This window comes from Hyla sarda, chromosome 7 (assembly GCF_029499605.1).
Source record: "Hyla sarda isolate aHylSar1 chromosome 7, aHylSar1.hap1, whole genome shotgun sequence".
NCBI classification, from domain to species: domain Eukaryota; kingdom Metazoa; phylum Chordata; class Amphibia; order Anura; family Hylidae; genus Hyla; species Hyla sarda.
Window position 1 is genome coordinate 182,700,672 of NC_079195.1, and position 27,705 is coordinate 182,728,376.

The following is a 27,705-nucleotide window of genomic DNA, read 5'->3' on the forward strand; positions in this document are numbered from 1 at the left end:
GCACAGAGAGAAGCTTCGGCGGCCCTGTGTGGGCGGAGCTAAAGCGCACCGGAAGCATTAACCGCCGAAGCATTAACAAGAAGTCTGTAATGGCGCCCGCTCCTTGCCCCGAGTGCACATGCAAATGCATGTGCGCTCGCGGGAACTGAATGGACTAGACGCCGCCAGCAGCAGCCGCTGCCGAAAGTGAAAGTAAACCGGCGCTCAGAGCGCCCGCATAGAGAACGCCACGGCTGTCAGCCGCTTCAATGTAAAAAAACACACACAGACGTTCCACACATACACACACACACACAGTATATATGAATAAAGTGTAGAGAGTTGTGCCCCATCCAAACTGTCACTGCTCCCCCCATAATAAAGGACCCCCTGTCCAGGCCAGCCCCATTAGACCCATGAGAAAAGTGGGCCAAAAACTGAGGGTCTCCAGCTGTTGCAAATCTGCACCTAAGGAGAAAGGGAAATATACTCACCTCAGTCTGAAGAACTTACCTCATGAAGTCTTCCTATGAAGTCTTCAGTCAGCTTTTATCACCTGCATCGTGCCGGGCTACCATGTGCGAGCAAGGAGATAGGGTGACCCGGACCCATGAGGTACAACCCCAGGCGCTGACCGTTGGCGAGGGGGGGGGGGGGGGGTGAACAGCCCATATATGCAATGTCTGTGCCCCCTTACTCGCAATGGGGAAACAGTGAGACGCAGTTCCTGAGTCCCCACCTGAAAACATGAAAGAAAATGGAATAAAAAACTAACACATACCCTAACTAGGAAAATAATAAAACATAAGACCTGGTCTGGAGAAATCCAGACCAAGTCCACCTCCTTCAGACACTAAGCTTAAAACTGATTACCTCAGGGCCTTGAGGCGGGTATATCCTGCTGGGAGGAGCCGACTTTTTTGTTACCATAGTGTCATACCTCCTAGAGACAGCGGCATACACCCACGGTCTGTGTCCCCCAATGGAGCCAATAGAGAAATAATCTTTTTGGGGGAGATTTATCAAAACCTGTGCAGAGGAAAAGTTGCTGAGTTGCCCATAGCAACCAATCAGATTGCTTCTTTCATTTTGCAGAGGCCTTTTCAAAAATGAAAGAAGAAATGTGATTGGTTGCTATGGGCAACTGGTCAGCTTTTACTCTGCATTGGTTTTGATAAATCTCCCCCTTTATCTTTACCCACTGCTCCTGATAAGACTTGCATGCCACCGGGGCAGAGATCTCTAATATGCAGATGAAGTGAGGTGGCCCAGTATGGGAGATGTTGCCCCGTACCCTTGCAGTCCTGTTTCCCCCCTGTACATATGTTCTGCAGTGTATTGTATTATAAAATGTGTTGTATCTTTAAGAGTTATGTCATGTGATTGTTACCCAGGGTGTACCAGAGACCAGGTGATTTAAGAGTGACCTATAGGCTCCCTGCTGGTCTCCCCCATATAAGCCCTGGGTGGAGCTTCGCTCTCTCTTTGAGCTCTGCTCTTCTGCTAAGCTGAGGTCCAGTGCAGTCGTCTATTGTGTGTGCCCAGAGTGTTGGAGGCCTCAAAGTCAAGTCCTGCAGCCACCATCAAATCAAGTAAGCTAAAGTCACAGCTTTATGAGTCAAGTCGAGTCAGTCCCTGTCATCTGTCAAGTCAGCGTGGTCTTCATTCATTTGTCCAGTCCTACTACAAGTCCCAGCAAGCCCTTAAGGTCTCTGTGTCACTGGTCACATCCTTGGTCCCTGGCTGAACTGTATAGACTTTACGATCTGTCTACCCTCAGTTAAGCTATTGCTGTCCGTAACTTGGCGGAGTCTTTAAGGCCCCTGTGCCTAGTCCAGGATCCTTGTATTCGTGACTCCCAGCATGCCCGGACAGTCAACGGCTTTCCGGGCATGCTGAGAGTTGACGTTGTGCAACATCTGGAGGGCTACAGTTTGAGACCACTGCTCTGGGCACTTGGAAGGGGTCACACCACTCTTCACTCTTGTCTTCTGTTCCTCTTTACTGTGCAGAGTTAGGCTATTGTGGTGCCTTGGGCGGTGTATGGCAGTTGGGTTGTTGCTGTGAGGTATATCACGGTTATAATTAACTCTTGTCAGTCGTGACGCCAGGTTGAGCGTTAATACTGTGATGCTTGGCCTATCGCTATCCTTCCCAAAAGCGATAGGGAGATGTAGAAAAAAAGCAATGTCCACAACCAGAGCTTTGCTGAAAACTTTCGGAAACTTTATTGAAGATTTTCTGTAACATGGGATAACAGGAACAGTCCATATAACAGAGTCTATGTACAGCGCAGCTGAGATTGACGTATGGTTGGGACTTTTGTAAGTTCTTTAGATTAGGAGGATTTTGTAAGCATAGATCCGCTGGATTTAGGGGTATTTTTAGGTCCAGGGGTCTTGCTAGCATAAGGGGGGAAGTTGTAAGAACTCACTGTTTCTTTTCAGGCCGAGGCCGGCAGGCTGTGGCCCAGTAGCAGTCATTGTAAGTTGCGGAGGTCTGTCCTCATGAAGTGTCAGCAACCCAAGAGAGCGTCTATTGGCTGAAGCTCCCTTATATGGGCAGGGGCTGGCCGTTTTAGGATTAGTCCAGACCATCTGTCAATCAGCTTTACAAAGGATTATGGGTAATCACCTGACCCATAAACCTCCAAAGGTCCTTTTACCTACCATAGAGTACTAACCCGAATCACATGACCTAAGGTCCTGCGATGCTATGAAGGTAAGCATACATATAATATACAGAATTTACATATAATTTACTAGAATATTAACTATTTGAGGGGTGACTAGAGGATGACTAAAGCGGAACCCCACAGTTTTTTTTTTAAATCAAGTAGTTTTTATTGAAAATTTTTCAAGGTATAACAACACACAAATAAAAACATTTATATAACCAACCCTTAGCCCCCTCCCCCCCCCACAGGAAAAAACAAAACACCCAACCCCACCCCCGTGTCTTCCCTTCGTAAGCATAAGAAACTATATCAGAAACCAAATAAACAAGGTCTTGTATTAGCGATTAATCCCGTAGGAGGACATCACAATCACACCACACGGCCGGCCCAGCACCAGCTAGAAGGAACCCCACAGTTACTAGGAACTCTGACTTTGGGGACCCCCAACCAAGGTACGGTATGCAATATGGTACTGGGACACCAATCTATGTTCACGCAGCAGAATTTCTGCATAAATGAATTGCCCATTCACTTCAATTGAATTCCTGCAGCAGAAATTCTGCTGTGTGAATGGGACAGCGGAATCCCATTGAAGTGTATTGGCTATAAATTCATGCAGAATTTTCATGCGGAATTCAATGCAGAAATGTAGAAAATAAGAGACTCAGGCAGCTGTCTGTAGTATCTGCATCCTGACAGCATGGCACTTCAGCGTGTATGGATGGCAGAGCCTCACTACCTTGGGCAGAGGGCGTACACAAGGTAAGTCAGGTTTATGCACCAATGCAGCTCCTCCTCTCATGTTCCTCCCAGCAGCCGAGAAGAATCCTAATGGCCAATCACAAGATAATGATGTTTTTCCAGGAAAGAGGCTTGGCATACAGGAAGTGACGCAGGAGAGACGAAACCAAACCCACCATCCTCGAAATCTGTTCCTGCCATCGTGCACAGGTTCTGTCCTCATTCTGGTGGATCACTTCCGGTGACATCCCGGGAGCGGAGCTGGTGCAGGTCAGTGCTGCGCTCCTGGTTCATAATGTCTATTTGTACATAGTAGATACATAGGGGCGGCTCTACTGTTCTGTCTGGAGATACAAGTCCCATAAACTAACACTTCAATTAGATGCAACTGCTTGTGTCATGTGACTTCAGTCACATGATGTTACACCCATGTCACACCCTTGTTGTTGTCACCCCACTAAATCAGTTTTGCTATCACTTTCTGTTCACTTGTATGAATCAGTCAAAAGACAATGGACCATGCAAACATTGGTGCCAGCACAAAGCATGGCATACGGATCACTGTGTTAGGAAAATAATGCATTTTTTTTGGCGTGGTACTGTCTATGACTACTGTGAGGTAGTTAGAATGGATGACGCATGCCATAATTCAGTGGTCTCAAACTGCGTCCCTCCAGATGTTGCAAAACGTCAACTCCCAGCATGCCCGGGCAGCCAAAGGCTGCCCGGGCATGCTGGGAGTTGACGTTTTGCAACATCTGGAGGGACGCAGTTTGAGACCACCGCCATAGTTACTTTATACATAACAGGACGTCCAGTAGGAGGTGCCGTTATATGTACACCATGCGGGTCTGTCTCACTATGACTACCTATATGTCTTATAGATTTTATTGTGGTGTCTGGGGTGTTGCAATGGTGATGCAGGGTCTGGTGGTATTAACTAGAGATGAGCGAATTTACAGTAAATTCGATTCGTCACTAACTTCTCAGCTCGGCAGGATAAGTCATCAACTGCCGAGCCGAGAAGTTTGTGACGAATCGAATTTACTGTAAATTCGCTCATCTCTAGTATTAACCCTTAATTGTCGTGACGCCAGGGTGAGGTTTGCTTTGTTTTAGAGGTCCTGCCGCCAACCGGCAGGGATAATAAATGGAATGTCCACAGCAGAGTTTATGAGATAACTGGAAACTTTTACTTGAACTTGTATGCAACAGTCTTTACAATTATACCGTTTCTCCTGAGGTAACCGGGATGCAGGTTCAAGCCCCCCCTGTTCAGGACCAACCTCTAAGGCTGGGTTCACACCGCGGAATCTCCGGGAAGAATTTCTTCCAGAGACCGAGCCGGCGGCACTGGGACCACGCGGACTGCATTGCCATCCCCATAGATGGCAATGCATTTCTGAGAAGATCTCCTAAAATATCCACCCAGAAATGCATTGCCGTCTATGGGGGCAGCAATGCAGTTCACTCGCTCCGAGCACCGCCCGCTGGATCTCCTGCGGAAATGCTGCCTAGAAATTCTGCAGTGTGCACCCAGCCTAAGAGCCAGAACAGGAGAGAAACTCATGGACATGGTGCAGTGTTTCAGATTTATACAGGCATAATACAGCATCAGTCCCCGGCTGTCATATAGAGTATGTTCACACCGAGGAATTGAAGAGGAATTTTCTTGGGTAATTCTGCTATCTTATTCTGCTCCAATTTATCCTTAAAGGGTAGCTCCCACCATCATGATTTCTTTTTCTGTCCCTGCCTATTGCCCTTCTATCCCTAACACCCTCCCTGCCTTAATTTATTTATTTTACTATTTTTAAAATGGCATTTAGTCTGCCTGGTAGTGTGCTCACTACCAGGCAGACTTCCCCAGTAGGCACCACGTCACTGATGCCTGCTGGGGCCGGCACTTCCACCCTTAGTTCTCCTAACAGGGTGCCTCCAGCTGTTGCACCACTACAACTCCCAGCATGCAGGACAGTAGTTTCATGGGGGAAGGAGTGAGCCAGGAACCGATGCGGGAGAGACGGGTGCGGGGGAGCCTCTTCCTGCCGCTCATAAGTAACACCCAAACACCCCCCCCCCCCCCTACCTTGCAGCAGTGCCTCCCATCCCCCCCCGGTACCTTGCAGCAGCGCCCCCATCCCCCCACCCCTTGCAGCAGCGCCCCCCGTACCTTACAGCAGCACCCCCCCGCACCTTGCTGGAGCAGCCAACCCCCCGCGCCACCCGCACCTTGCAGCAGGGCCGTCGGCGAGTGCGGGAAGCCGATGCGCAGCCCTGGCTGTTACTGCGCCTGCGCAAAATTTCGACTGATGCCCTGCTGGAATCAGTCAGAATTTTGCAGTGACGTCACTCCGCACTGCATTCGGCCACTAGGAGGGCGCCCCCTAGTGGCTGAATTTCAAATTGCTTTTAAAATGTTTTAAAAGCATTTTTTTTAAATAAAAGTATATTAGAGATATGTTGTAGTACTTAAGTACTACAACGTATGAAAAATAATTTTTCATGACAGTGTCCATTTAAATAAAAGTTGCATTGACTTCAATGGACTTTCCGCTGCCCTATTCACACTGAGGAATTTCTTCTAGCGGTATTCCAAATCTGAAATCTGTTTTGCCTGAAGATAGAAAATGTTCATTCTTCAGGCGGAATCCACGAGTAAAAGACCATTGAAAAATGAGATTTGTGTGGAATTCCATTCGGAAATTTCGCATGAGGGACAAAATGGCAAAAAACAAGATTTTTCAAGCCTGTATTAATCCACAAAATAGTTAGGTTGGCACTGTAGATAGAGGTGGGTGCCAGGGATAAAGGTATCCAAGGTAGGTGAAAGAATCCCAGCACTCCAAATTCCTTTGCAAAGTGTTTCTTTATTCAAGTAAAGAATAGATAAACGCAGCACGCGTTCCGGCCACTACAGCCTTTTCCAACTGCATCGCTGTTCCACTATTAGTGGAAATCTGTTCATGAAGCAACCACAAGTGTAGAGAGTGAAACAAGAGGAAGTTGATGTCAGTCAATGTGGAGGATTAGATTTTCCACCAATAGATATTGCTGTACAATGTTCGTTTAGTACTTAAAGGGGTACTCCACCACCTAGATAGGATAGGGGATAAGATGTCTGATCGCAGGGGTCCTGCAGCTGGGACCCCATGATCTCTGCTGTGGCACCCCAGTCATTCGGTGCACCGAGCAAACTTTGCTCCATGCCTGACGAATAGCGATGCGGCGCCGGAGTCTCATGACGTCACGCCACGACCCCTCCCCCTCCCAATGCAAGTCTATGGGAGGTAATGGCCGCCACGCCCTCTCCCATAGACTTGCATTGACAGGGAGGGCATGATGTCACGAGGGGGCGTGGCCATGACATCACGCCCTCCCTCTCAATGCAAGGCTTGTGAAAAGTTTAGTTCAAACTGGTCTCACGCCTGAGACCTGCTGCTATCGTGAGGTATAATCCTGTGAAGTGTGCTGCAGTGCTCTTCACACCCCAGCTTGCTGCTTCTCCTGACTCTTTCACTCCATATACAGTGGTCCCTCAACATACAATGGTAATCCGTTCCAAACGGACCATCGTTTGTTGAAACCATCGCATGTTGAGGGATCCGTGCAATGTAAAGTGTAGGACAGTGGTCTACAACCTGCGGACCTCCAGATGTTGCAAAACTACAACACCCAGCATGCCCGGACAGCCAACGGCTGTCCGGGCATGCTGGGTGTTGTAGTTTTGCAACATCTGGAGGTTCGCAGGTTGAAGACCACTGTTAGAGGAAGTTGTACTCACCTGTCCCCGCCGCTCCGGACTGTCACCGATCGTCACCGCTGCCCTGGATGTCGCCGTCCATCGCTGTCGCCGCGTCCCTGAGGTGTCCTCAACGCTTCCCCGGCATCCGCACGCTCCGTCGCCGCCATCACAGTGTTACGCATGTCGCTCCTATTGGATGACGGGATGGCGTGCGCAGCGACGTGATTACGTCGATGGAGAGCGCCGACAATGCAGGGGATCCCGAAGAGGACGCGCTGGAGCCCCGAGGACAGGTAAGTGACATAACCGGAGCTCACGGGGCACCGTAAACAGCTATCCGGCGGCAGCGGAAGCAGTCAGCGCTGCCGGATAGCCGTTTATGCGATGGCCCCGACATGAAAAAGCATCGTATGTTGATGCTGCCTTCAACATGCGATAGCCTCTGAGATGCCATCGCATGTTGAAATTATCGTATGTCGGGGCCATCGTAGGTCGGGGGGGTCACTGTACTTTGTGCACTTTGTCATGGAGATAGTGCAGGCTCAGGAGCTGTCTTTATGCCATCTGCAGCAGATGTTAGGACAAATTCACACTGCATTTTTATGTCTTTTTAAAGTATATGTTTTATACAATTGAAAAGAAAAAAAACTATACGAGAATGGATGCTAAAAACAGAAACTGATGTATTATACAGGGTTTTTTTTTGTTTGTTTTTTTGCGTGCACCAAAGCATAGTTGACTCCTAATAGATTGCCGCTCAGTAAAACACTGACAGCAGAACAGCATTGATACATTATGTAACCGAATGGGTTATATTGAAGAGACTGCCTGATGAACCCTAGGCTGTGATATGTCCTGCTGCATACCAACATATATTGAAGTCACACCCAGTTGCCTTTATCCCAGTAGTGATACAGAAGCTGTCTAGTAATGCAGATCACTTATTAACAGGGAATGTTTCCATTAGACTTTCAGCAGTACAACATTGGGTGTTAAAATGCTTATAGGGGTACTTCAGGGAAATATATGTAAAGCTCCAAAGCCACCACCCTACCTAGATATGTTCCCTGTTAACCAGTGATTCTCAACCTTTTTTGCCTGAGTATCCCATGACAGCCCATTCCCAAAAAAATTTACCCCCATATTAGAGACATTTTGTAATGGTTATAGTATAATTTGCATGCTTTACTTTCCTCTATAACAGGCCCCCTGTTCCTCTCCCTATCTCCCCAGTCCCCCCGATTTACAGTTGACGTCTTCTCTAACCGGAGTTGTTTTCTTTTCTTCACTATCTGGCCTAGACCGCCATTAAGATTTCTCCCATACAAGACTTCTCCACAGAACCAGACAAACAAACATTTTAGGCTCCTTTCTGCAGTACAATACCCGCCTATTTACAAACTCCCCATATTTATTGTAACACATAGTAATAGTACCCACTTTGCATCCCCATAAAGTTGTTAGGCCCTTCTGTGCCCCCAAATATAGCTGTAGGCCCCCAAACTGCCCCCATATATAGTTGTAGCCCACCATACTGTCTTGCTTTGGTGCTCCACTCTTCCTCTGGTCTGGGGACCTATTGCTATGGCTCATAGCAGTAGGTACCCGGTCTGCAGGGGCAGTGGGCAACAAAGCTGATGGTAGTTACTAGGGATCGACCGATATCGTTTTTTTAGGGCCGATACCGATAATCGGTGGAGGTTAGGGCCGATAGCCGATAACTTATACTGATATTACGGTATAAGTTATCGGCTATTTATCCCCCCGCGACACAGCTGCAGATCATTGATTTAAAGCGGGCGCTTTAAATCAATGAACTGCAGTGGCTTTTGCGGTGCCATAGACCACCGCCGCCACCCGCTTCTCTCCCCTTGCCTGTCCGGGGGTCCTGAGTCCTATCACCGCCACCCCCCCACCGCTCCACGCCCCCTACCGCCCCACTGCGCCACATCGCACCCTCCACTGCACCGCCCCGGCCCCATTGCCTCCCCCATCCCCGGTTTTATAATTACCTGTTCCCCGGGTCCACTCTACATCTGGCTCCGGTGGTGTCCTCCTGAGCTGTCACTGTGCGCACTGACGAGTCACGTCGCGTCACTCGTCATTGCGCACAGTGTAACGCAGGACGCAGCAGGAGCCAGAAGTAGCGTGGGGGGTGCGACATGGCGTGGCAGGTCAGGGGGGGTTCGGTCGCGGTACGGTGGGGGCGGTGCGGGGGGCGGGGCATTATCGGCTTATTGGCAAGGTAATTGCCGATACCGATAATGCCCAAAATCGTGATTATCGGCCAAACCGATAATCGGTCGATCCCTAGTAGTTACTGCCCACAGCAGCCCAGTGCCCCCGCTTCCGCTTTGCTGTCCTCCTGATCCGCTCCTCGGTGCAGTGACGTCAGCCTACCATTTCTTTCAAAGTGGTCCAGACCAGTAACCAGTGGCTGTGGCTGCCATTACTGATTTTTTTTTTTCAAGTACCCCCTGGAGAACTGCTAAGTACCCTTGGGGGTACTTGTACCCCAGGTTGAGAACCACTGCTGTAAACCATCCTGCCTGATATGCATGGCTCCTGTGGCCCTGTTGTCTTCTCTGGCTGCTTGGTATTTTTGCCATCATTGCCTCCACTTGTCTACATCTCCCAGTAATCATTGCAGCTCTGCTCTGCCAGCCAGCTCACTCTCTGAGAGCAACCCCCACCCCCCTGCTCTGCGCAGCAGAGAGAGTTTCAGTGTCTGATTGGCTAAGGTTGCACACACCTCCCAGTTCTTAGCACTAAAGAGAGCATGACTCATCAGTGCAGGGCAGAAACCAATGGTCTTTGTCTCTTAGGAGGGTGGGGCTGCTTTCAGAGAGGGATTTAGACAGAGACAAAGTGGATAGCTGGATGATGTAATTCCCTCAGTTCATGCATCTAACTGACAACAAAAAAGGGGAAACTGGTCTATATAGCTAATGAATAATATTTAGACAATAAAATAGACTGATGAGAGGGAAAGGATGGGTTGTGGGTTTAGTTCCCCGGAGATCCCCTTTAAGGCTACAGGATTGCTTGCATGGTATCAGTTAGTCCACACTTGTGCTGATACAGTAATCTTACATGTAAACATAAAGATAACTTTTATTTAACTGTAGGATCCTGGACTTCGCTCAGAAATGCTCCACAGTCCGTTCCCAGGACATCAGCACATCTCACAGAAGATGCACAAGGGTAGTAATCAAGTAATGGAAATGGTATTAAGTCTCACCCTGGAGATCATCTGCGTACTGACTGGAGAGGTGAGGGATTTTGGAAATATCATAGTAACATATCAGTGGTTAGTGCCAGAACAACTTTGAAGTAATAGAATACAAAGATAGAAAAATTATACATTTAGAATTTTTGCACCATAATAAGTGATGAGCAAAAATAAGGTTGGATTCACATATGCCCAGCATCCAGCTCAGCCTCAACTCACCGCAACTGATGCAACAACTGATGACAAAAGTGCATCATATGGCATCAGTTGTTTGGGATTTGGTGTTTATTATTGTGCATGCCAGACAGGGGAACGCAGAAAGAGGTGTTCACCTGTCTGGCACCAGTGGAGACGCTGGATGACTATGAACTGTCTTGTTTAAATTAATAGGATCAAGTCTATGATCAGTTTCCATCCGGTGCTTTTTCTGCATTGCTGGATGGAAACGCTGCCGTACATATGTAAAAGGAGCCTTAAAGAGTACCTGTCATTATCTTGCTAACCTTTATAATCCTCCCTGTTCACTGCCCCCATCATGATAAACCACCCCCTGCCTTTATTTTTATGATTTCTTAGTTTTCTACCTTGAAATTGCTCTGTATTTTCTTCTCAGTCTCAGTCATATTCACAGACTGGGAAGGGGCGTACTCCACCAGGCGTAACATCATCTGAAACCATACAGGGGAGAACTTCCTCCCTTACTCTGCTAATCACAGAGTAGAGAGCAGTTCAGTGTGAGATGAGCTATGATTGGCTAAGGCTGCACACACACCCCTCAGCACTCCAGACTCGTTTCCTGATTTTGGACATCTGCTAGGTCAGCAGGAGTCCAAAGTCTGTACAGGAGCTGGGGGAAATGTGCTCTGGACAAGTAGGGAGACACCTAGTGGCAGCTTTTTAAACACAAATAAAACATAGAAAACTTTATTTTTTTTTAAAACAAAGTCCATAAGAACGATTTTTTTATTTACCATAAGGAGTGCAATAGCAAAACTTAGTTTTAATGAGAGTGCCCATTTAAAGAATTGTTTTCAACAAAGGGGGACTAGCAGGGTTAAGAAGCTTAAATTTTTTTTTATTTTTTTGCCTTGAAGATTGTAAATCAACCTTATGAAAACAAATTTTACGTCTGTTTAGGATACTATCATGGTGAAAAAGTGTGGTGAATGGATGAGACCTCAATCACTTATATTTGGGAGCAGGAACGATGAGAAGATCCTGGAACTCGCCAACAGGATCATCCAGCTGTTAACTGGAGAAGTGAGCTCTGTTGGGAAAGCTGGGACATTATTATACTGTTAACTCAGGGGAGGGATTTGGATAATGACTGTACCATTGTGTCACAGGTTCCTATAAGAATTGAGGATATCATTATCTGTTTCTCCATGGAAGAGTGGGAATATGTAGAAGGACACAAGGATCTGTACAATGATGTTATGATGCAGAATGACCAGATCTTTGGAGCTCTGAGTAAGTTTAAAATGGATTAGAAATGGTTTAAAGCAAATGTATATGGTTATAACTGGTGATGGCTAGAAGACACTAAATAGGTCTATACTTTTTGTCCTTAACTGAGAAAAGCAACTCCCAAAGGGAGGAAACCAGCACTCCAGATTCCAGTCAGGATATGGTAAAAAATGCAAGCTTTATTCCAATCTTCTTAAAATCATTACAAAAAGGGGATAAAAGGATAAAATAGCATAGTAACGTATATGACAGTAACATAATGGCATAATGAATAAATGCACATACATACACTACATATAGGCGAGATATAATGTTAATATGTACCAATGAATATATTGTCAAACCTATAGTGTATGTCATTACAGTTCTATGACATAATAAATGTGTGAACAGATATATGTAGGATATCAAACTAATAATCTAGCATAATCAGCTTACATTGACGTGGTCTGAAATGGCAGAAGGTGCTCAATCCTAAGTGCAGTTGTGCACCTACGCTGGGGTGTAGTCCTGCACTTGTGGTCCATTGCTATGGGCGATCCCCAGCATATTGTGCATACAATGGAGGATGCCAGCAAACAGTCACAAGTACCACAATATAGGTTCACTACTGTGGTGGATGTAAACAATGGCATTAACTAACCCTCAATACTGATGTAAAATTGAGACGTTAGCCAGTATATCCTTGTATGAAGGACATACCTGAGCCCACACACCAACGCCAAGGTTTCTCAAGTGGTACGGGACCTAATGCTAACCTACATGTGCTGGATAAGCAAAACCAGGAACCAAATTACAGCAGCATTAGGTCCGACTTGTAGACTGCTCCCCGGTTACCTCCAGTGTGACTGAGCACACATACAATGGGAGGGGGAGACAGGCTACAAGCCCCACCCTGGTTGGCTTATATATTGCCGGCCTCATAGGTGAAACCTATGATAAAAGGGTGCATTAGTATAAACTTTAGACATTAAACAGCTTACAATAACGTGGTCTGAAATGGCAGGAGGTGCTCCACCCCAAGTGCAGTTGTGCACCTACTCTGGGGTGGAGGTCCTGCACTTGTGGTCCGTTGCTATGGGCGAACCCCAGCATAATATGCATACAATGGAGGATGCCTGTACACGGTCACAAGTACCACAATGGCATCCTACACCAGATAAACATTAATCAACTACATTGACGTGGTCTGAAGTTTATACTACTGCCCCCTTTTATCATATTGGGTAGCATTAAGGTTTAACCTGTGAGGCCGGCAATATATTAGCCAACCAGGGTGGGGCTTGTAGCTTGTCTCTCCCCCTCCCATTGTATGTGTGCTCAGTCACACTGGAGGTAACCGGGCAGCAGTCTACAAGTCGGACCTAATGCTGCTGTAATTTGGTTCCTGGTTTTGCTTATCCAGCACAGGTAGGTTAGTGTTAGGTCCCATACCACTTAAGAAACCTTGGCGTTGGTGTGTGGGCTCAGGTATTTCCTTCATATAAGGATATACTGGCTCAGTTCTGAAGTTTAGCTAATGTCATTGTTTACATCTACCACAGTAATGAACCTATATTGTGGCACTTGTGACCGTTTGCAGGCATCCTCCATTGTATGCACAATATGCTGGGGATCGCCCATAGCAACGGACCACAAGTGCAGGACCTCCACCCCAGCGTAGGTGCACAACTGCACTTGGGGTTGAGCACCTCCTGCCATTTCAGATCACGTCAATGTAGTTGTTTAATGTAGCATAATATCTGATCTACTATTGAGACCTTCAGGAAATCGTGTGTCCAGTTTAATAATCCAGTAGGCTTCACAAGTTTCTTCCTCCACTCTCCTCCCCGTGGGGGGGGTGTTACTCTTTCAAATGAAGTTCTTCTGCCTGCATGCGCATCTCTAAAATGTCTAGATGCGCCTGCAAGTGCACAAGTCACAACGCCATCCAAAACTCGTGCGCCAACCACATGTTCAGAGATTTCCGTCTTGAGCTTGCGTGTACTTGCGTGATCTAACATACTGGACCCTGCACTCACTGCAATGTATGGAATAGACCACATGGACTGATTCACAGGACAAGTAAGTAGAAATGGGGAATTTACATTGATTCGTAAATGATTCCTGGGTTTTTGGGATAAACTTGCAGGAAGGACATCTACCTCTGCCGCAAGATACACTTCCTCTGTAAGATAACTAAGTTGTTTTATTAGAAAAGGGATTACGAGTAAAGTAACTGGGAGATACATAATTCCCTATTGGGGCATTTTTTCCTGCTACATATCTGCACCATTCAGACAGAATTTTGTTTAAAGTATAGTCTTGCTGTAGAATGGGAAGATTCTTTTTTACAATATTTTTTACTTGTTTGTATTGCTGTGAAAAAACAGTAGAAAAAACTACCAGACATTATTCTTATTTTCTGAGTGTGGCCTTCTCCCACTGTACAAAAAATCAGCTCTGCTTTTGTTGTTCACAATATTCTCAGCACGATCAATAAGGCCCGGGGAATACCCTCTGTTTAGGAGGCGCAATCTAATCACCTCACATTCTTGTTTATAAAAGCAATCCTTGGAGCATGATCTCTTTGCTCTGAAAAATTCACCTATTGGTATTGCGTATTGTATGCTTCTCGTGTCCGCTCTTTGCATGCAATAGGGAATTGCCAGAGCAAGGTTTCCTGTATAATTTGTTATGAACAGTGCCCAAGGCAGGGTCAGAAAAAAAAGGAAACATCCCAAAAAAATCATCTTATCAGGATGAAAATGACAAGTAAAAATTAAATTATTCACATTGTTGTTACGATACAAAAGAAGAGATGGTGTTATGGTCACATGGTCCCCGCCACACCGCAAGGACATCATCAATATAGCGTCCATACCACGCAATGTGGTGGATATTTGACGCAATAAGGGCAAGAATTTGGCCCGCATCGGACAACCTCTGACCTGTAGGAGGAAAGATCCATCAAACAAAAAATAACTGTTGGTAAGTAACATCCAATATGTAATTTTCAATATCTAAACTGTAATTACTATAGGTATTAAGATGATATTCAAGTGCCTTGAGAGCACGATCTTGAGGTATGACACTATATTGAGACGTAACGTCACTAGAAATTAGGGATCGACCGATATCTGTTTTTTAGGGCCGATACCGATACCGATAATCGGTGCAGGTTAGGGCCGATAGCCGATAACTTATACCGATGTTTCGGTATAAGTTATCGGCTATTTAACCCCCTGCGACACCGCTGCAGATCATTGATTTAAAGCGGGCGCTTTAAATCAATGATCTGCAGTGGCTTTTGCGGGGCCATAGGCCGCCGCCGCCACCACCCGCTTCTCTCCCCTTACCTGTCAGGGTGGTCCGGGCCATCCATCCTTCCTTCCTGTAGTGTCTGGCGGCATTCCGCGTGGAGGGTGGTCCGGTCCGGGCTGTCCTTCTCCGGCGGGCCTCTTCTCCACTCCGGGCAGGCTCCGGCCTAGTACGCTGCATAGACGTCGCTGCGCAGTGACGCCCGTGCGCAGCGACGCACCTGACGTCACGGCATAGCGGCGTCTATGCAGCGTACTAGGCCGGAGCCTGCCCGGATTGGAGAAGAGGCCCGCCGGAGAAGGACAGCCCGGACCGGACCACCCTCCACCCGGAACGCCCCCGGACACTACATGAAGGAAGGATGGCCTGGACCACCCCCATTACGGGTAAGTTTAATTTTTTTATTCACTCGGAGGGTGGGGGAGGGGCCCGACCGGTATAGCGGTATGGGAAAAAATCCATACCGGTATACCGCCTAGCATCACGGTGGGGGGTGCGACGCGGTACGGTGGGTCGGAGGTGCGGTGCGGCGGGTCGAGGGGGTGGCGGTCGCGGTGCGGTGTGGGCAGTGCGGGGGGCGGGGCATTATCGGCTTATCGGCAAGATAATTGCCGATACCGATAATGCCCAAAATCGTGATTATCGGCCGATAATATCGGCCATACTGATAATCGGTCGATCCCTACTAGAAATCCACATCATATCAGGCTCTCACTTAAAATTCTGAAAAGACAACAAAAAGGTCTTTGGTGTCTTGTATATACCTGGGAAATCTGGTGACCAGAGGTTGCAGGAGACTATCCAGCCACATGGAAAGCTTCTCATGACTGAGCCAATGCCCGAAACTACCGGTATCTGGAGGAGAGGGGGAGGAAATTGTTTTTTATGTGTTTTGGGAAAACAATGAAAAATAGGGCAAACTGGTTCAGAAACAAAAAGTGACTCTTCCATTTTAAGTGAGAAAATACCCAAAGTCTGACCTTCACTCAAAATATGTTTCAATTTACAATACGAAGTACTGTCACTAAGCATGTCACAAACCTGCTTGCGGCATAGTTCATGGTCCAAAACGACAACTGAACCACCTTTGTCCGATGACCTAACTATAATATCAGAAAATTCCGTTCTCTGGTGGTTGTGTTGGACAGCAGGCTACTCGCAGCGGTAATTCTTTCCAATTCAAAGAGTTCGCTCTCAATTACATGCGGAAGGAACCCATGCAGGGGTATCTAGACTGTATCATACTACTGTATCATACTGTAATTCTTTCAGTTCCATTAAGGTAATTTGCTCCCTCAACAGTAGATGTAATGGAATTTTTGTTTCTTCTCTGTCATTTAAATCTGGTGCGGTAGTTACAGTGTCCAAAATATAATTGACTCTGTCCTGAAAAAAATTATGTTTCACTGTCAGGGAACGAATACATTTATTGACATCCCATAGGATCTTGTATACATCAAAAGATCTCTCTGGCACAAAATTCAAACCCCTTGAGAGTAATTGTAGTTGGTCTGTACTGAGTATATTGGCAGACATGTTTATTACTGTGAAAGCATCTGAGCTTATCTGTGTCGTCTGGGATATCTTGTGGTTTCTCTCTCTTTCGTTTGTGTTTTTGTCTTTTTCTTCCTGGTTTCTGTGCTGTTTATTTTGTTCCGTGTGTATGGTTTTGCACCTGCCCCGTTTTTTGATTGAGCACCGGCTGATGTGGAAGGGTGAGATACATGAGGTTCTGAATCTGAACTTTCACTTACTGAAGTCATGGAATCTCCTTCTGAAGACGAAAAAGTGACATGTAAATCATTCCTGCATTTTCTATGCATTTTTTTGAGTATAGATCTTTTTTTTTAGTTTGTGTGGTAGGGCCTTGGGGGTGTAGTGTAGTTGGGGTGTTGCTTCAGTATATGAGGGGTTAATTTAACCCCTGTCACTGATGACGCCAGGGTGAGGGTGAATACGCTGAGGTAAATCTTCGGCCTATCGCCACCCTTCCCAGAAACGATAGGTGCGAGCTTAAATGAATGAAGGTCCACAATAGAGATGAACTTGTATAAACTTTACTGAGGTACTTGCGGCACAGCAGTCATTTTATATGCTGTTAAAAATAAATATTGGGGTGAAAATCACAGAAGAATTGTGAGAAAACCGTCACACACAGTTACAGACACTGTATTATTAACTACACTAACCTTACAGCCCCTGTAGCATAGTCAAATAAAAAATATCCTGGAATACCCCTTTAAAAGAACTACAAGAATTTTCTGATATTATAGTTAGGTCATCTGACAAAGGTGGCTTGGTTATTGTGTTGGACCATGAACTATACCACAAGCAGGTTTGGGACATGCTTAGTGACAGTGCTACGTATTGTAAATTGAATTCTGATCCCACTTCAGACATACAAAATAGATTGAAACATATTTTGAGTGAAGGTCATACTTCGAGTATTTTTTCACGTAAAATGGAAGAGTCACTTTTTGTTCCTGAACCAGTTTGCCCTATTTTTCATTGTTTTCCCAAAACACATCAAAAAACATCCCCCCCAACTCTCCTCCCGATAGTTTCGGGCATTGGCTCAGTCATGAGAAGCTTTCCATGTGGCTGGATAGTCTCCTGCAACCTCTGGTCACCAGAGTTCCCAGGTATATAGAATGATCTAAAAGGAAAGCAGAAGGCGCTCCATGTGCGGGATCAGAAGGTCAGGCCCATAGGGAAAGGGAAGCGATCTATCCCACGCCGCTTACCAGAGTTGGTTGTGTGCACACACACAACAATGGGAAGCGCCTGTAAATGCTTGTGTCCTCATCCGCAGCCCTCCTCAGAGGCAGTAGATAAGCAATTTGACCGTGTAGTAGGAGTAGGCATGCCTGATGAAGCTGCGCATGCGCAGCGAAACGCGTTGCATCTAATAAACCCAACTTGATTTTATGCTGCACTCCTCCTGATTCCTTCATCCAGCGCTGACATCTCCTACTACACGGTCAAATTGCTTATCTACAGGTATATAGAAAACACCAAAGACCTTTTTGGTGTCTTTTCAGAATTTTAAGTGGGAGCCTGATATGATGTGGATTTCTAGTGACGTTACGTCTCTATATAGTGTCATACCTCACGATCGTGCTCTCATGGCACTTGAATATCATCTTAATACCTATAGTAATTACAGTTTAGATTCTAAAAATTACAAATTGGATGTCACGTCATTTTTACTTACCAACAATTATTTTTCGTTTGATGGATCTTTCCTTCTACAGGTCAGAGGTTGTCCGATGAGGGCCAAATTCTTGCTCTCATTGGCCAACCTTTAAATGGCCTCGTGGGAGGAGGGATCCACCCACACCACAGCCAATCCTTTTCTCCACCATTACACCAGTGTTACCATAACACCATCTCTTCTTTTGTACAGTATCTTAACAACAATGTGGAAAATTAAATTTTTACATGTAATTTTCATCCTGATAAGATTTTTTTTTTTTTTTTAATGTTTCCTTTTTTTTTCTGACCCTGCCTTGGGCACTGTTAATAATACTAGAGATGAGCAAAGTTACAGCAATTCGATTCGTCACATACCTCGCGACTCTGCGGTTGCTGACTTTAGTCTGCATAAATTAGTTCAGCTTTTGGGTGCTCCGGTGGGCTGGAAAAGGTGGATACAGTCCTAGGAGACTCTCTCTTAGGACTGTATCCACCTTCTCCAGCCCACCGGAGCACATGAAAGCTGAACTAATTTATGCAGACTAAAGTCAGCAACCGCCAAGACGTGAGGTTTGTGATTAATCGAATTTACTGTAACTTCGCTCATCTCTAGTTCCTACCAAATTATACAGGAAACCTTGCTCTGGCAATTCCCTATTGCATGCAAAGAGGGGACACGAGAAGCATACAATACGCAATTTACCAATAGGTGAATTTGTTAGAGCAAAGATATCATGCTCCAAGGATTGCTTTTATAAACAAGAATGTGGGGTGATTAGATCGCGCCTCCTAAACAGAGGGTATTCCCCGGGCCTTATTGACGGTGCTGAGAATATTGTGAACAACACAAGCAGATCTGATTTTTTGTACAGCGGGAGAAGGCCACACTCAGAAAATAAGAATATGTCAAAATCCCCGGCAGTTTTTTCTACTGTTTTTTTCACAACAATACAAACAAGTAAAAAAATAATGTAAAAAAGAATCTTCCCATTCTACAGCAAGACTATACTTTAAATAAAATTCTGTCTGAATGGTGCAGATATGTAGCAGGAAAAAATGCCCCAATAGGGAATTATGTATCTCCCAGTTACTTGTAATCCCTCTTCTAATAAAACAACTTGGTTACCTTACAGAGGAAGTGTATCTTGTGGCAGAGGTAGATATCCTTCCTTCAAGTTTATTCAAAAAACTCATGATGTGGAATCATTTATCAATCAACTAGCTGAGTACCCGGCGTTGCCCGGTTTTTCCTTCCTGATCCTTGTTGGGGAGGAAATTAAACAAAGGAGGAAGCTTTTGACTTCACATCCCGTCCTCATATATTGTTGTCATATCCCAACCCCATATCCCGTCCTCATATCCCGACCTCCTATCCCGTCATCATATCTCGACCTCATATGCCATCCTCACATCTTGTCCTCATATCCTGACCTCCTATCCCATTCATATAGCCCGACCTCCTATCCCGTCCTCCTATCTTGACCTCCTATCCCGTCCTCATATCTCAACCTCCTATCCCGACCTCCTATCCGGACCTCCTATCCTGTCCATCTATCCCGACCTCCTATCCCTTCCTCCTATCTCAACCTCCTATCCCGACCTCCTATCCCGACCTCCTATCCTGACCTCCTATCCTGACCTCCTATCCCGACCTCCTATCCCGACCTCCTATCCCGACCTCCTATCCCGACCTCCTATCCCGACCTCCTATCACGACCTCCTATCCCGTCCTCCTATGCCGACCTCCTATCCCGACCCGTAATATGTGTACCAGGTATTGAAATATCTCCAGCAGTACGGAAGTTATGTGGGAACATACATTTCCCATTGATTTGCATGGGACTTTAAACAAATACCCCGACCCTCACAAATGGGGGTAGTTAAGGTTAAAATTAACTATCCTATATTTTAAGTGGACATATAAGTAACATGTGACCAAGTATTATCGAAATATCTCCAGCCGTTTGGAAGTTATGCTGTAACATATATTTCCCATTGACTTGTATGGGACTTTAAACATAAACCCTGCCCCTGGCAAATGGGGGTGAGTAAGGGTTAAATCACCTATCCTATGTTTGTTGTTGACCTATTAGTAACATGTGTGCCAAGTTTCATGTTAATATCTTTAGCCGCTTGGACGTGATGCTGGAACATACACACACATACACACGTTGAGTTTTATTTATTTATATATATATATATATATATATATATATATATATATATATATATATATATATATATAGAGAGAGATGTAAATTCCCCATTTCTACTTACTTGTCCTGTGAATCAGACCATGTGGTCTATTCCATACATTGCAGTGAGTGCAGGGTCCAGTATGTTGGATCAAGTACACGCAAGCTCCAGACCCGCATCTCTGAACATGTGGTTGCCGCACGAGTTATGGACGGTGTTCAGACTCGTGCGCTTCCAGGCGCATCTAGACATTTTAGAGTACAACTTCATTTGGCATAGTCCCCATAGAAAGAGTGGAGGAAGAAACTCCTAGAGCGTAAAGTCTACTGGATTATTAAAGTGGACACGCGATTTCCTACAGATGCTACATTATTAGTTTGATGTCCTACATATATCTGATCACACATTTATTATGTCATAGAACTGTAATGACATACACTATAGGTTTGACAATATATTCATTGGTACATATGAACATTATATCTCGCCTATATGTAGTGTATGTATGTGCATTTATTCATTATGCCATTATGTTACCGTGATATACGTTACTGTGGATTTCTCTACACATTCAGTTATGTACATTAGCACCTTCATTTCATTTTTTTTTTTTTTCTAGAGATAAAGTTTAGAAATTCAGACCTCAAGGCAAAGTTAGTATTTTGCGCTAGTGTGTGTGTGGGGGAAAAAATGAGATGGGAGATGTGGCTGGTATCTAAATATAATGTGCTTTATTCAAATATATTGCCAATATAGTCGGTAATAAAATCCAGTCTCTGAGCAGGGCCCTTGCTACAGAGATAATGAGATATATATAGGTTAAAAGCAATACAGTGATCCCTCAAGATACAATGGTAATTCGTTCCAAATGAACCATCGTTACTTGAATCCATCGTATGTTGAGGGATCCGTGCAATAGTAATATAGAAAGTTATACTCACGTGTCCCCGCCGCTCCGGACCGTCACCGCTGCCCTGGATCGTCGCTGTCATCACGTCCCCGGGGTGTCTTTGCTGCTCCACACCGTCACCGCTGGCAAGGATCGTCGCTCTCCATCGCCGTCATCACGTCGCTACGCGACGCTGGATGACGGAACGGTGTGCGCGGCGACGTGATGACGACTAAGGAGAGCGACGGCCATACAGCGGAGCCTGAAGAGGACGGTCCGGAACGTCGGGGACAGGTGAGTGACACTCACCGGACCACACGGGGCACCTTAAATGGCTATCCAGCAGCAGCTGAAGCAGTCTGTGCTGCCGGATAGCCGTTTATGCGATGGCCCTGACATAAAAAAGCATTGTATGTTGATGCTGCCTTCAACATGCGATGGCCTCTGAGAGGCCATTGCCATTGAAAAAGGGGGTTCTCCCCGAAATGCATCTGGCTATTAGCTATCACCCAGCAATCCACTTTGCCGTTTCTAACTCTTGACAAGGATTGATTCTACATTCTTAAGCGCTGGAGTTCCCTGCTCAGCGGACCACTATTCACTGAGTAACTGCCACAGCACGAGGAAGTGGCCGCAGCAAGTGATCTGCATATCCCCGCTCCTGCGATCCCACATCCCCGCTGCTGTCAACTCATCCATCCAGGGCCGGACGCAGCTCTGAACCACCTGCCACCACAGACCTACGTGCCAGGATATCCACAACAAAGACAGAACAGACACCTAAGACTGCAGGTATTTCTACCAGGTCGGGTGCGCTGTGAGCACCAGCATCCATGCCAATCTGCACAACGCTATATTTCATCGTATTCATTCCTTACGCATTAGACTGCTACAATTGTATTTTCGGCGCTTCTATTTTTTTCTCTATTTTTTACTCTATTTTTATTATACATCATTTTACAAGTGATTCTTTCTCCTTGTCCGAGACTGGTACCATCATTTTAAAACCATTTTTTATGTTGCATTATGCTATATTGCTTTTAACCTATATATATATCATTATCTCTGTAGCAAGGGCCCTGCTCAGAGACTGGATTTTATTACCGACTATATTGGCAATATATTTGAATAAAGCACATTATATTTAGATACCAGCCACATCTCCCATCTCATTTTTTCCCCACTCACACACTAGCACAAAATACTAACTATACATAGAGGTCTGAATTTCTCAATTTTATTACTAGTTTCTTTTGGCACTACGGGTAAAGTGTATCTCAGCACCTCGGCCCAGTTAAACTATACATTTATAGTGCACAGCTCCCCATCCACTTTTTAATAATATTTTTTTCTAGCCATTTGTGTACTTTTGTATACTGGTACATATACTTGGTCTGTGACATCATTTGTTACAAAGGGTTAAAGGGGTATTCCAGGAAAAAACTTTTTTTTACATATCAACCTGATCCAGAAAGTTAAACAGATTTGTAAATGACTTCTATTAAAAAAATGTTAATCCTTTCAATAATTATCAGCTGCTGAAGTTGAGTTGTTAATTTCTGTTTTGCAACAGTGCTCTCTGCTGACATCTCTGCTTGTCTTGTGAACTGCACAGAGTAGAAGAGGTTTGCTATGGGGATTTGCTTCTAAACTGGGCGGTTCCCGAGACACGTCATCAGAGAGAACTTAGACAGAAAAGAACATCTCAACTTCAGCAGCTCATAAGTACTAAAAGGATTAAGATTTTTTAACCCCTTAAGGACTCAGGGTTTTTCAGTTTTTGCACTTTCGTTTTTTCCTCCTTACCTTTTAAAAATCATAACCCTTTCAATTTTCCACCTAAAAATCCATATTATGGCTTATTTTTTGCATCGCCAATTCTACTTTGCAGTGACATTCGTCATTTTACCCAAAAATTCACGGCGAAACGGAAAAAAAAATTATTGTGCAACAAAATCGAAGAAAAAACGCCATTTTGTAACTTTTGGGGGCTTCCGTTTCTACGCAGTGCATATTTCGGTAAAAATGACACCTTATCATTATTCCATAGGTCCATACGGTTAAAATGATACCCTACTTATATAGGTTTGATTTTGTCGTACTTCTGGAAAAAATCATAACTACATGCAGGAAAAGGTATATGTTTAAAATTGTCATCTTCTGACCCCTATAACTTTTTTATTTTTCCATGTAAGTTTTTATCGGTTCAATTTTTGTTTTGATCGGACTTTTTGATCACTTTTTATTCATTTTTTAATGGTATAAAAAGTGACCAAAATACACTTTTTTGGACTAGGGATTTTTTTGCGCGTACGACATTGACCATGCGGTTTAATTAACAATATATTTTTATAGTTCGGACATTTACACACGCGGCGATACCACATATGTTTATTTTTATTTACACTGTTTTTTTTTATTTTTTTTATGGGAATAGGGGGGTGATTCAAACTTTTATTAAGGAAGGGGTTAAATGACCTTTATTAACACTTTTCTTTAACTTTTTTTTGCAGTGTTATAGGTCCCATAGGGACCTATAACACTGCACACACTGATCTCTTACACAGATTACTGGCATGTATTAACACGCCTGTGATCAATGTTATCGGCGCTTGACTGCTCCTGCCTGGATCTCGGGCACGGAGCAGTCATTCGTCGATCGGACACCGAGGAGGCAGGTAAGGGCCCTCCCGGTGTCCTGTAAGCTGTTCTAGACGCCGCGATTTCACCGCGGCGGTCCCGAACAGCCCGACTGACTAGCCGGGATAGTTTCACTTTCACTTTAGAAGCGGCGGTCAGCTTTAATACCGCACATTGCTGCGATCGGCGATGTGTGGTATTAGCCGCGGGTCCCGGCCGTTGATGAGCGCCGGGACCGACGTGATGTGATGCGGGACCCCACATCATATCGCGGGAGCCGGCGCAGGACGTAGTTGAGAGATTATATATATATATATATATATATATATATATATATATATATATATATATATATATAAAGTGTTTTCCTAGATAACCCTTTAACATCCCTTTGCTTAGAAGTTTGAAGCAGCTGCAGTTTAACTTCCTTAATGGAAAGGGGGGTTTTCTTTGCATTGTAGGTCTATTTATTTGGGGGTTTCATTACTGTTTTGTATGCCTTGATAAAGGGTCCTCCCAAAACACGTTGGTGTTTCCATGCTATTTTATCCTTTTTTTTCCCCCCTTTTTGTAATGATTTTAAGAAGATTGGAATAAAGCTTATTTTTTTACCTGACTGGAATATGGATTACTGGTTTCCTCCCTTCGGGAGTTGTTTTTCTGAGTATACGCCATGATTGTGGCTACCACGCCCCGCGCACCTGTCCAGCCTGGGACTATTGGACTCATCGTGGAAAGGGTGAGCGGATCATCTCTTCCTTTGTATATTAGATGGATCTACAATAGTATTTTACATTGAAAAAAAAAAATAGTTGGTTTAAATTAGTGATGTCTACTACTCTAATATAAGCCTTGTACAAATGTGTTATTTTTCAATGAAACCAGTAACAATAGTGCATCTCTCTTTACCAGATGTTTCTGCAGGCCAGGAGGTTCCAGAAGAAAACCATATTGGTTTAATTGTTAGAAAACATTGTAATGTATCAGAAAAGTCCACCAGCTTCCCAGCCACAAAGACTGACTATAAAAAGACAAATCATTCAGAAGCACATTTGCCATATCTTTTCCTTGATGGAAAGACAGTCATGCTAGGTGAACAGCAAGGCCTTGACCCTTCTAATGTCCAGAAAACAGAATCCAACACTTGTAATAGGGTCAAATCTGACCACAATGCAGTATTGACAGAGATTAACTTTGGCCAAACAAAAGAGAAGGAGCCGGAATCACTAGAGAAGACAATATTTGCTCAGGAAGATCTCCCATTACTTCATATAAAAGAAGAAGAACTAAGTTCATGCGATGAAGATTTTAGTGATGTAGATACTTTTACAGTTACTGATCTTGATGAAATGGACTATGCAGCTCCAGTTAACAAATCCACAGACTGCTTTAAGGAGTCACACGTAACAACTAATTCCATTTATACAGGTCCTGACCACAAAGATGAAATGGAGTACATACATGTTCTATCAGACAATGACTATGTAAAGTCAGAAATAAAGTCATCTCAGGGATCCAGAAACAGTGACAAGACATTTCATTGCACTTATTGCTTGAAGTCATTTCCCAAGGCAACGCAGCTTAAATTGCACATAATAAGTCACCAAAGTCAAAAAGCATTAACATGCTCAGAATGTGGGAAATGTTTTTCTAAAAAATCTGAGCTTGTGACACATCATAGAATTCACACAGGAGAAAAACCTTTCGCTTGTCCAGAATGTGGCAAGCAATTTCCTACCCGGGCAAATGTCATTGCCCATCAGGCAACTCATAAGCAACCAGCTTCTGCTGGTACTAAACTGCGGAGCCACAATATGTTGACCCGGGTCGATCAAGTTTCAGTTCTATGCTCAGAATGTGGAATGAGCTTTGAAAATTGCAAAGTTCTTGAAGAACATCAAAGGAGTCACAAACAACAGAAGATGCACATGTGCCCTGTGTGTGGTAAAGGCTTCACAAAAAGAGGACATCTTAGTAACCACAGTAGAATTCACTCAGGAGGGAAGCGTAAAACGCTCTCTGAAAGTGGAGAATGTGCCCCTCAACCACGGAAGAGACCGTTTCTATGCTTTGAATGTGGTAAATGTTTTCCAAGCCGTTCCCATTTAGACAGACATCAAAGAATCCACACAGGAGAGAAACCATTCTCATGTTCTGAATGTGACAAACGTTTTACTGATCGTTCTGGCCTTGTGATACATCAGAGGATACATTCTGGAGAAAAACCATATTCATGTGATGACTGCGGCAAATGTTTCAGAGATCGCTCCGGACTTGTCGTCCATCAGAGAAATCACACAGGACAGCAACCATTCAGGTGCCTTGAGTGCAGAAAGTGCTTTCACAATAGGGCACGGCTGGAACGCCATGAACTCATTCACAAAAAAGAAAAACCATATTCTTGTCCAGAGTGCAACCAGTCTTTTACAAGTGTGTCTGCCCTGACAATCCATTACAGAGGCCACTGTGGGAAACAACCAAGTGATCAGACTACAAAAAATTCCCAATCTCACCCACAAGGACAGGCGAGACATCTCAGAGAAGAAAAGTCACTTGTGTGTTCAGAATGCGGGAAAGGTTTTAAAGAATTATCTACCCTAACTGCACATTACATGACTCATATAGCAGAACAGCAAAATATCCACCATGGAGAGAGTCTTCAAAGCATTGAAGTACTCCAGAAAGTTCAAACTACTGAAAACCTCTCCTCACCTTCAGAATGTAGAAAATATCCTCTGAATTGTACCACTCTGGTGCACGAAAAAGGACATATAGAAAAAAATGTATTTTCCTGTTCTGAGTGTGAAAAATCTTTTTTAGACCGTGCAAGTTTTATTACGCATAAACAACAGCACAATGGGGAGAAACCATATAAATGTCCCAAATGTGGGGAATGTTTTGTGTTGAAAGGTTACTTAACTAAACACTTGGAAACTCACACATTTTGATTTTTTTAGGTGTCAACCACAGTAAAAATAATTTATTTTGTGCAGTCATGTGGTACATTTGTTTTTTTTGTGACATGACAATAATACATTTATATTTAGAGGAGCATGTTATCAACATAAAGATATGGGGGAGATTTATCAAAACCTGTGCAAAGGAAAAGTTGCCCATAGCAACCAATCAGATCGCTTCTTTAATTTTTTGCAGAGCCCTTGTTAAAAATGAAAGAAGCAAGCTGAAAGGTTTTTCCTCTGGACAGGTTCTTCCTCTGGACAGGTTTTGATAAATCTCCCCCATGATGCCTTGACTTCTTTTTTTTTTTTTATTGAACCATTCCGTAACTCCTTCCGTCTTTGGCGATTTTTCATTTTTTGCACTTTTGTTTTTTCCTCCTTACCTTTTCATAATCATAACCCCTTCAATTTTGCACCTATAAATCCATATGATGGCTTATGTTTTGTGCCACCAATTCTACTTGGTAATGACATCAGTCATTTTACCCAAAAATCTATGGCGAAACGGAAAAAAAAAATCATTGTGCGACAAAATGGAAGAAAAAACGTAATTTTGTACATTTTGGGGGCTTCCGTTTCTACGCAGTACATTTTTCGGTACAAATGACACCTTATCTTTATTCTGTAGGTCCTTACGATTAAAATGATACCCTACTTATATAGGTTTCATTTTGTCGTACTTCT

The 27,705-nt window shown here is 44.4% G+C and overlaps 1 protein-coding gene across 3 annotated transcripts; it reads left to right on the top strand.

Moving 5' to 3' along the window:
• Window positions 1-2,022: 2,022 nt before the first annotated feature.
• LOC130282783 (zinc finger protein 354A-like) lies at window positions 2,023-27,705 on the top strand. Of its 3 annotated transcripts, none has more exons than XM_056531508.1 (6): window positions 2,023-2,700; window positions 3,521-3,667; window positions 10,271-10,414; window positions 11,512-11,634; window positions 11,721-11,844; window positions 24,974-27,705. In XM_056531508.1, the coding sequence occupies exons 3-6, from the start codon at window positions 10,292-10,294 to the stop codon at window positions 27,007-27,009; spliced, it is 2,406 nt and encodes an 801-aa protein (XP_056387483.1). In that variant the 5' UTR covers window positions 2,023-2,700; window positions 3,521-3,667; window positions 10,271-10,291; the 3' UTR covers window positions 27,010-27,705. The 3 variants fall into 3 exon arrangements, with proteins under 3 accessions (XP_056387483.1, XP_056387481.1, XP_056387482.1); XM_056531506.1 differs by lacking the exon at window positions 2,023-2,700 and adding an exon at window positions 2,957-3,418; XM_056531507.1 differs by lacking the exon at window positions 2,023-2,700 and adding an exon at window positions 3,022-3,108.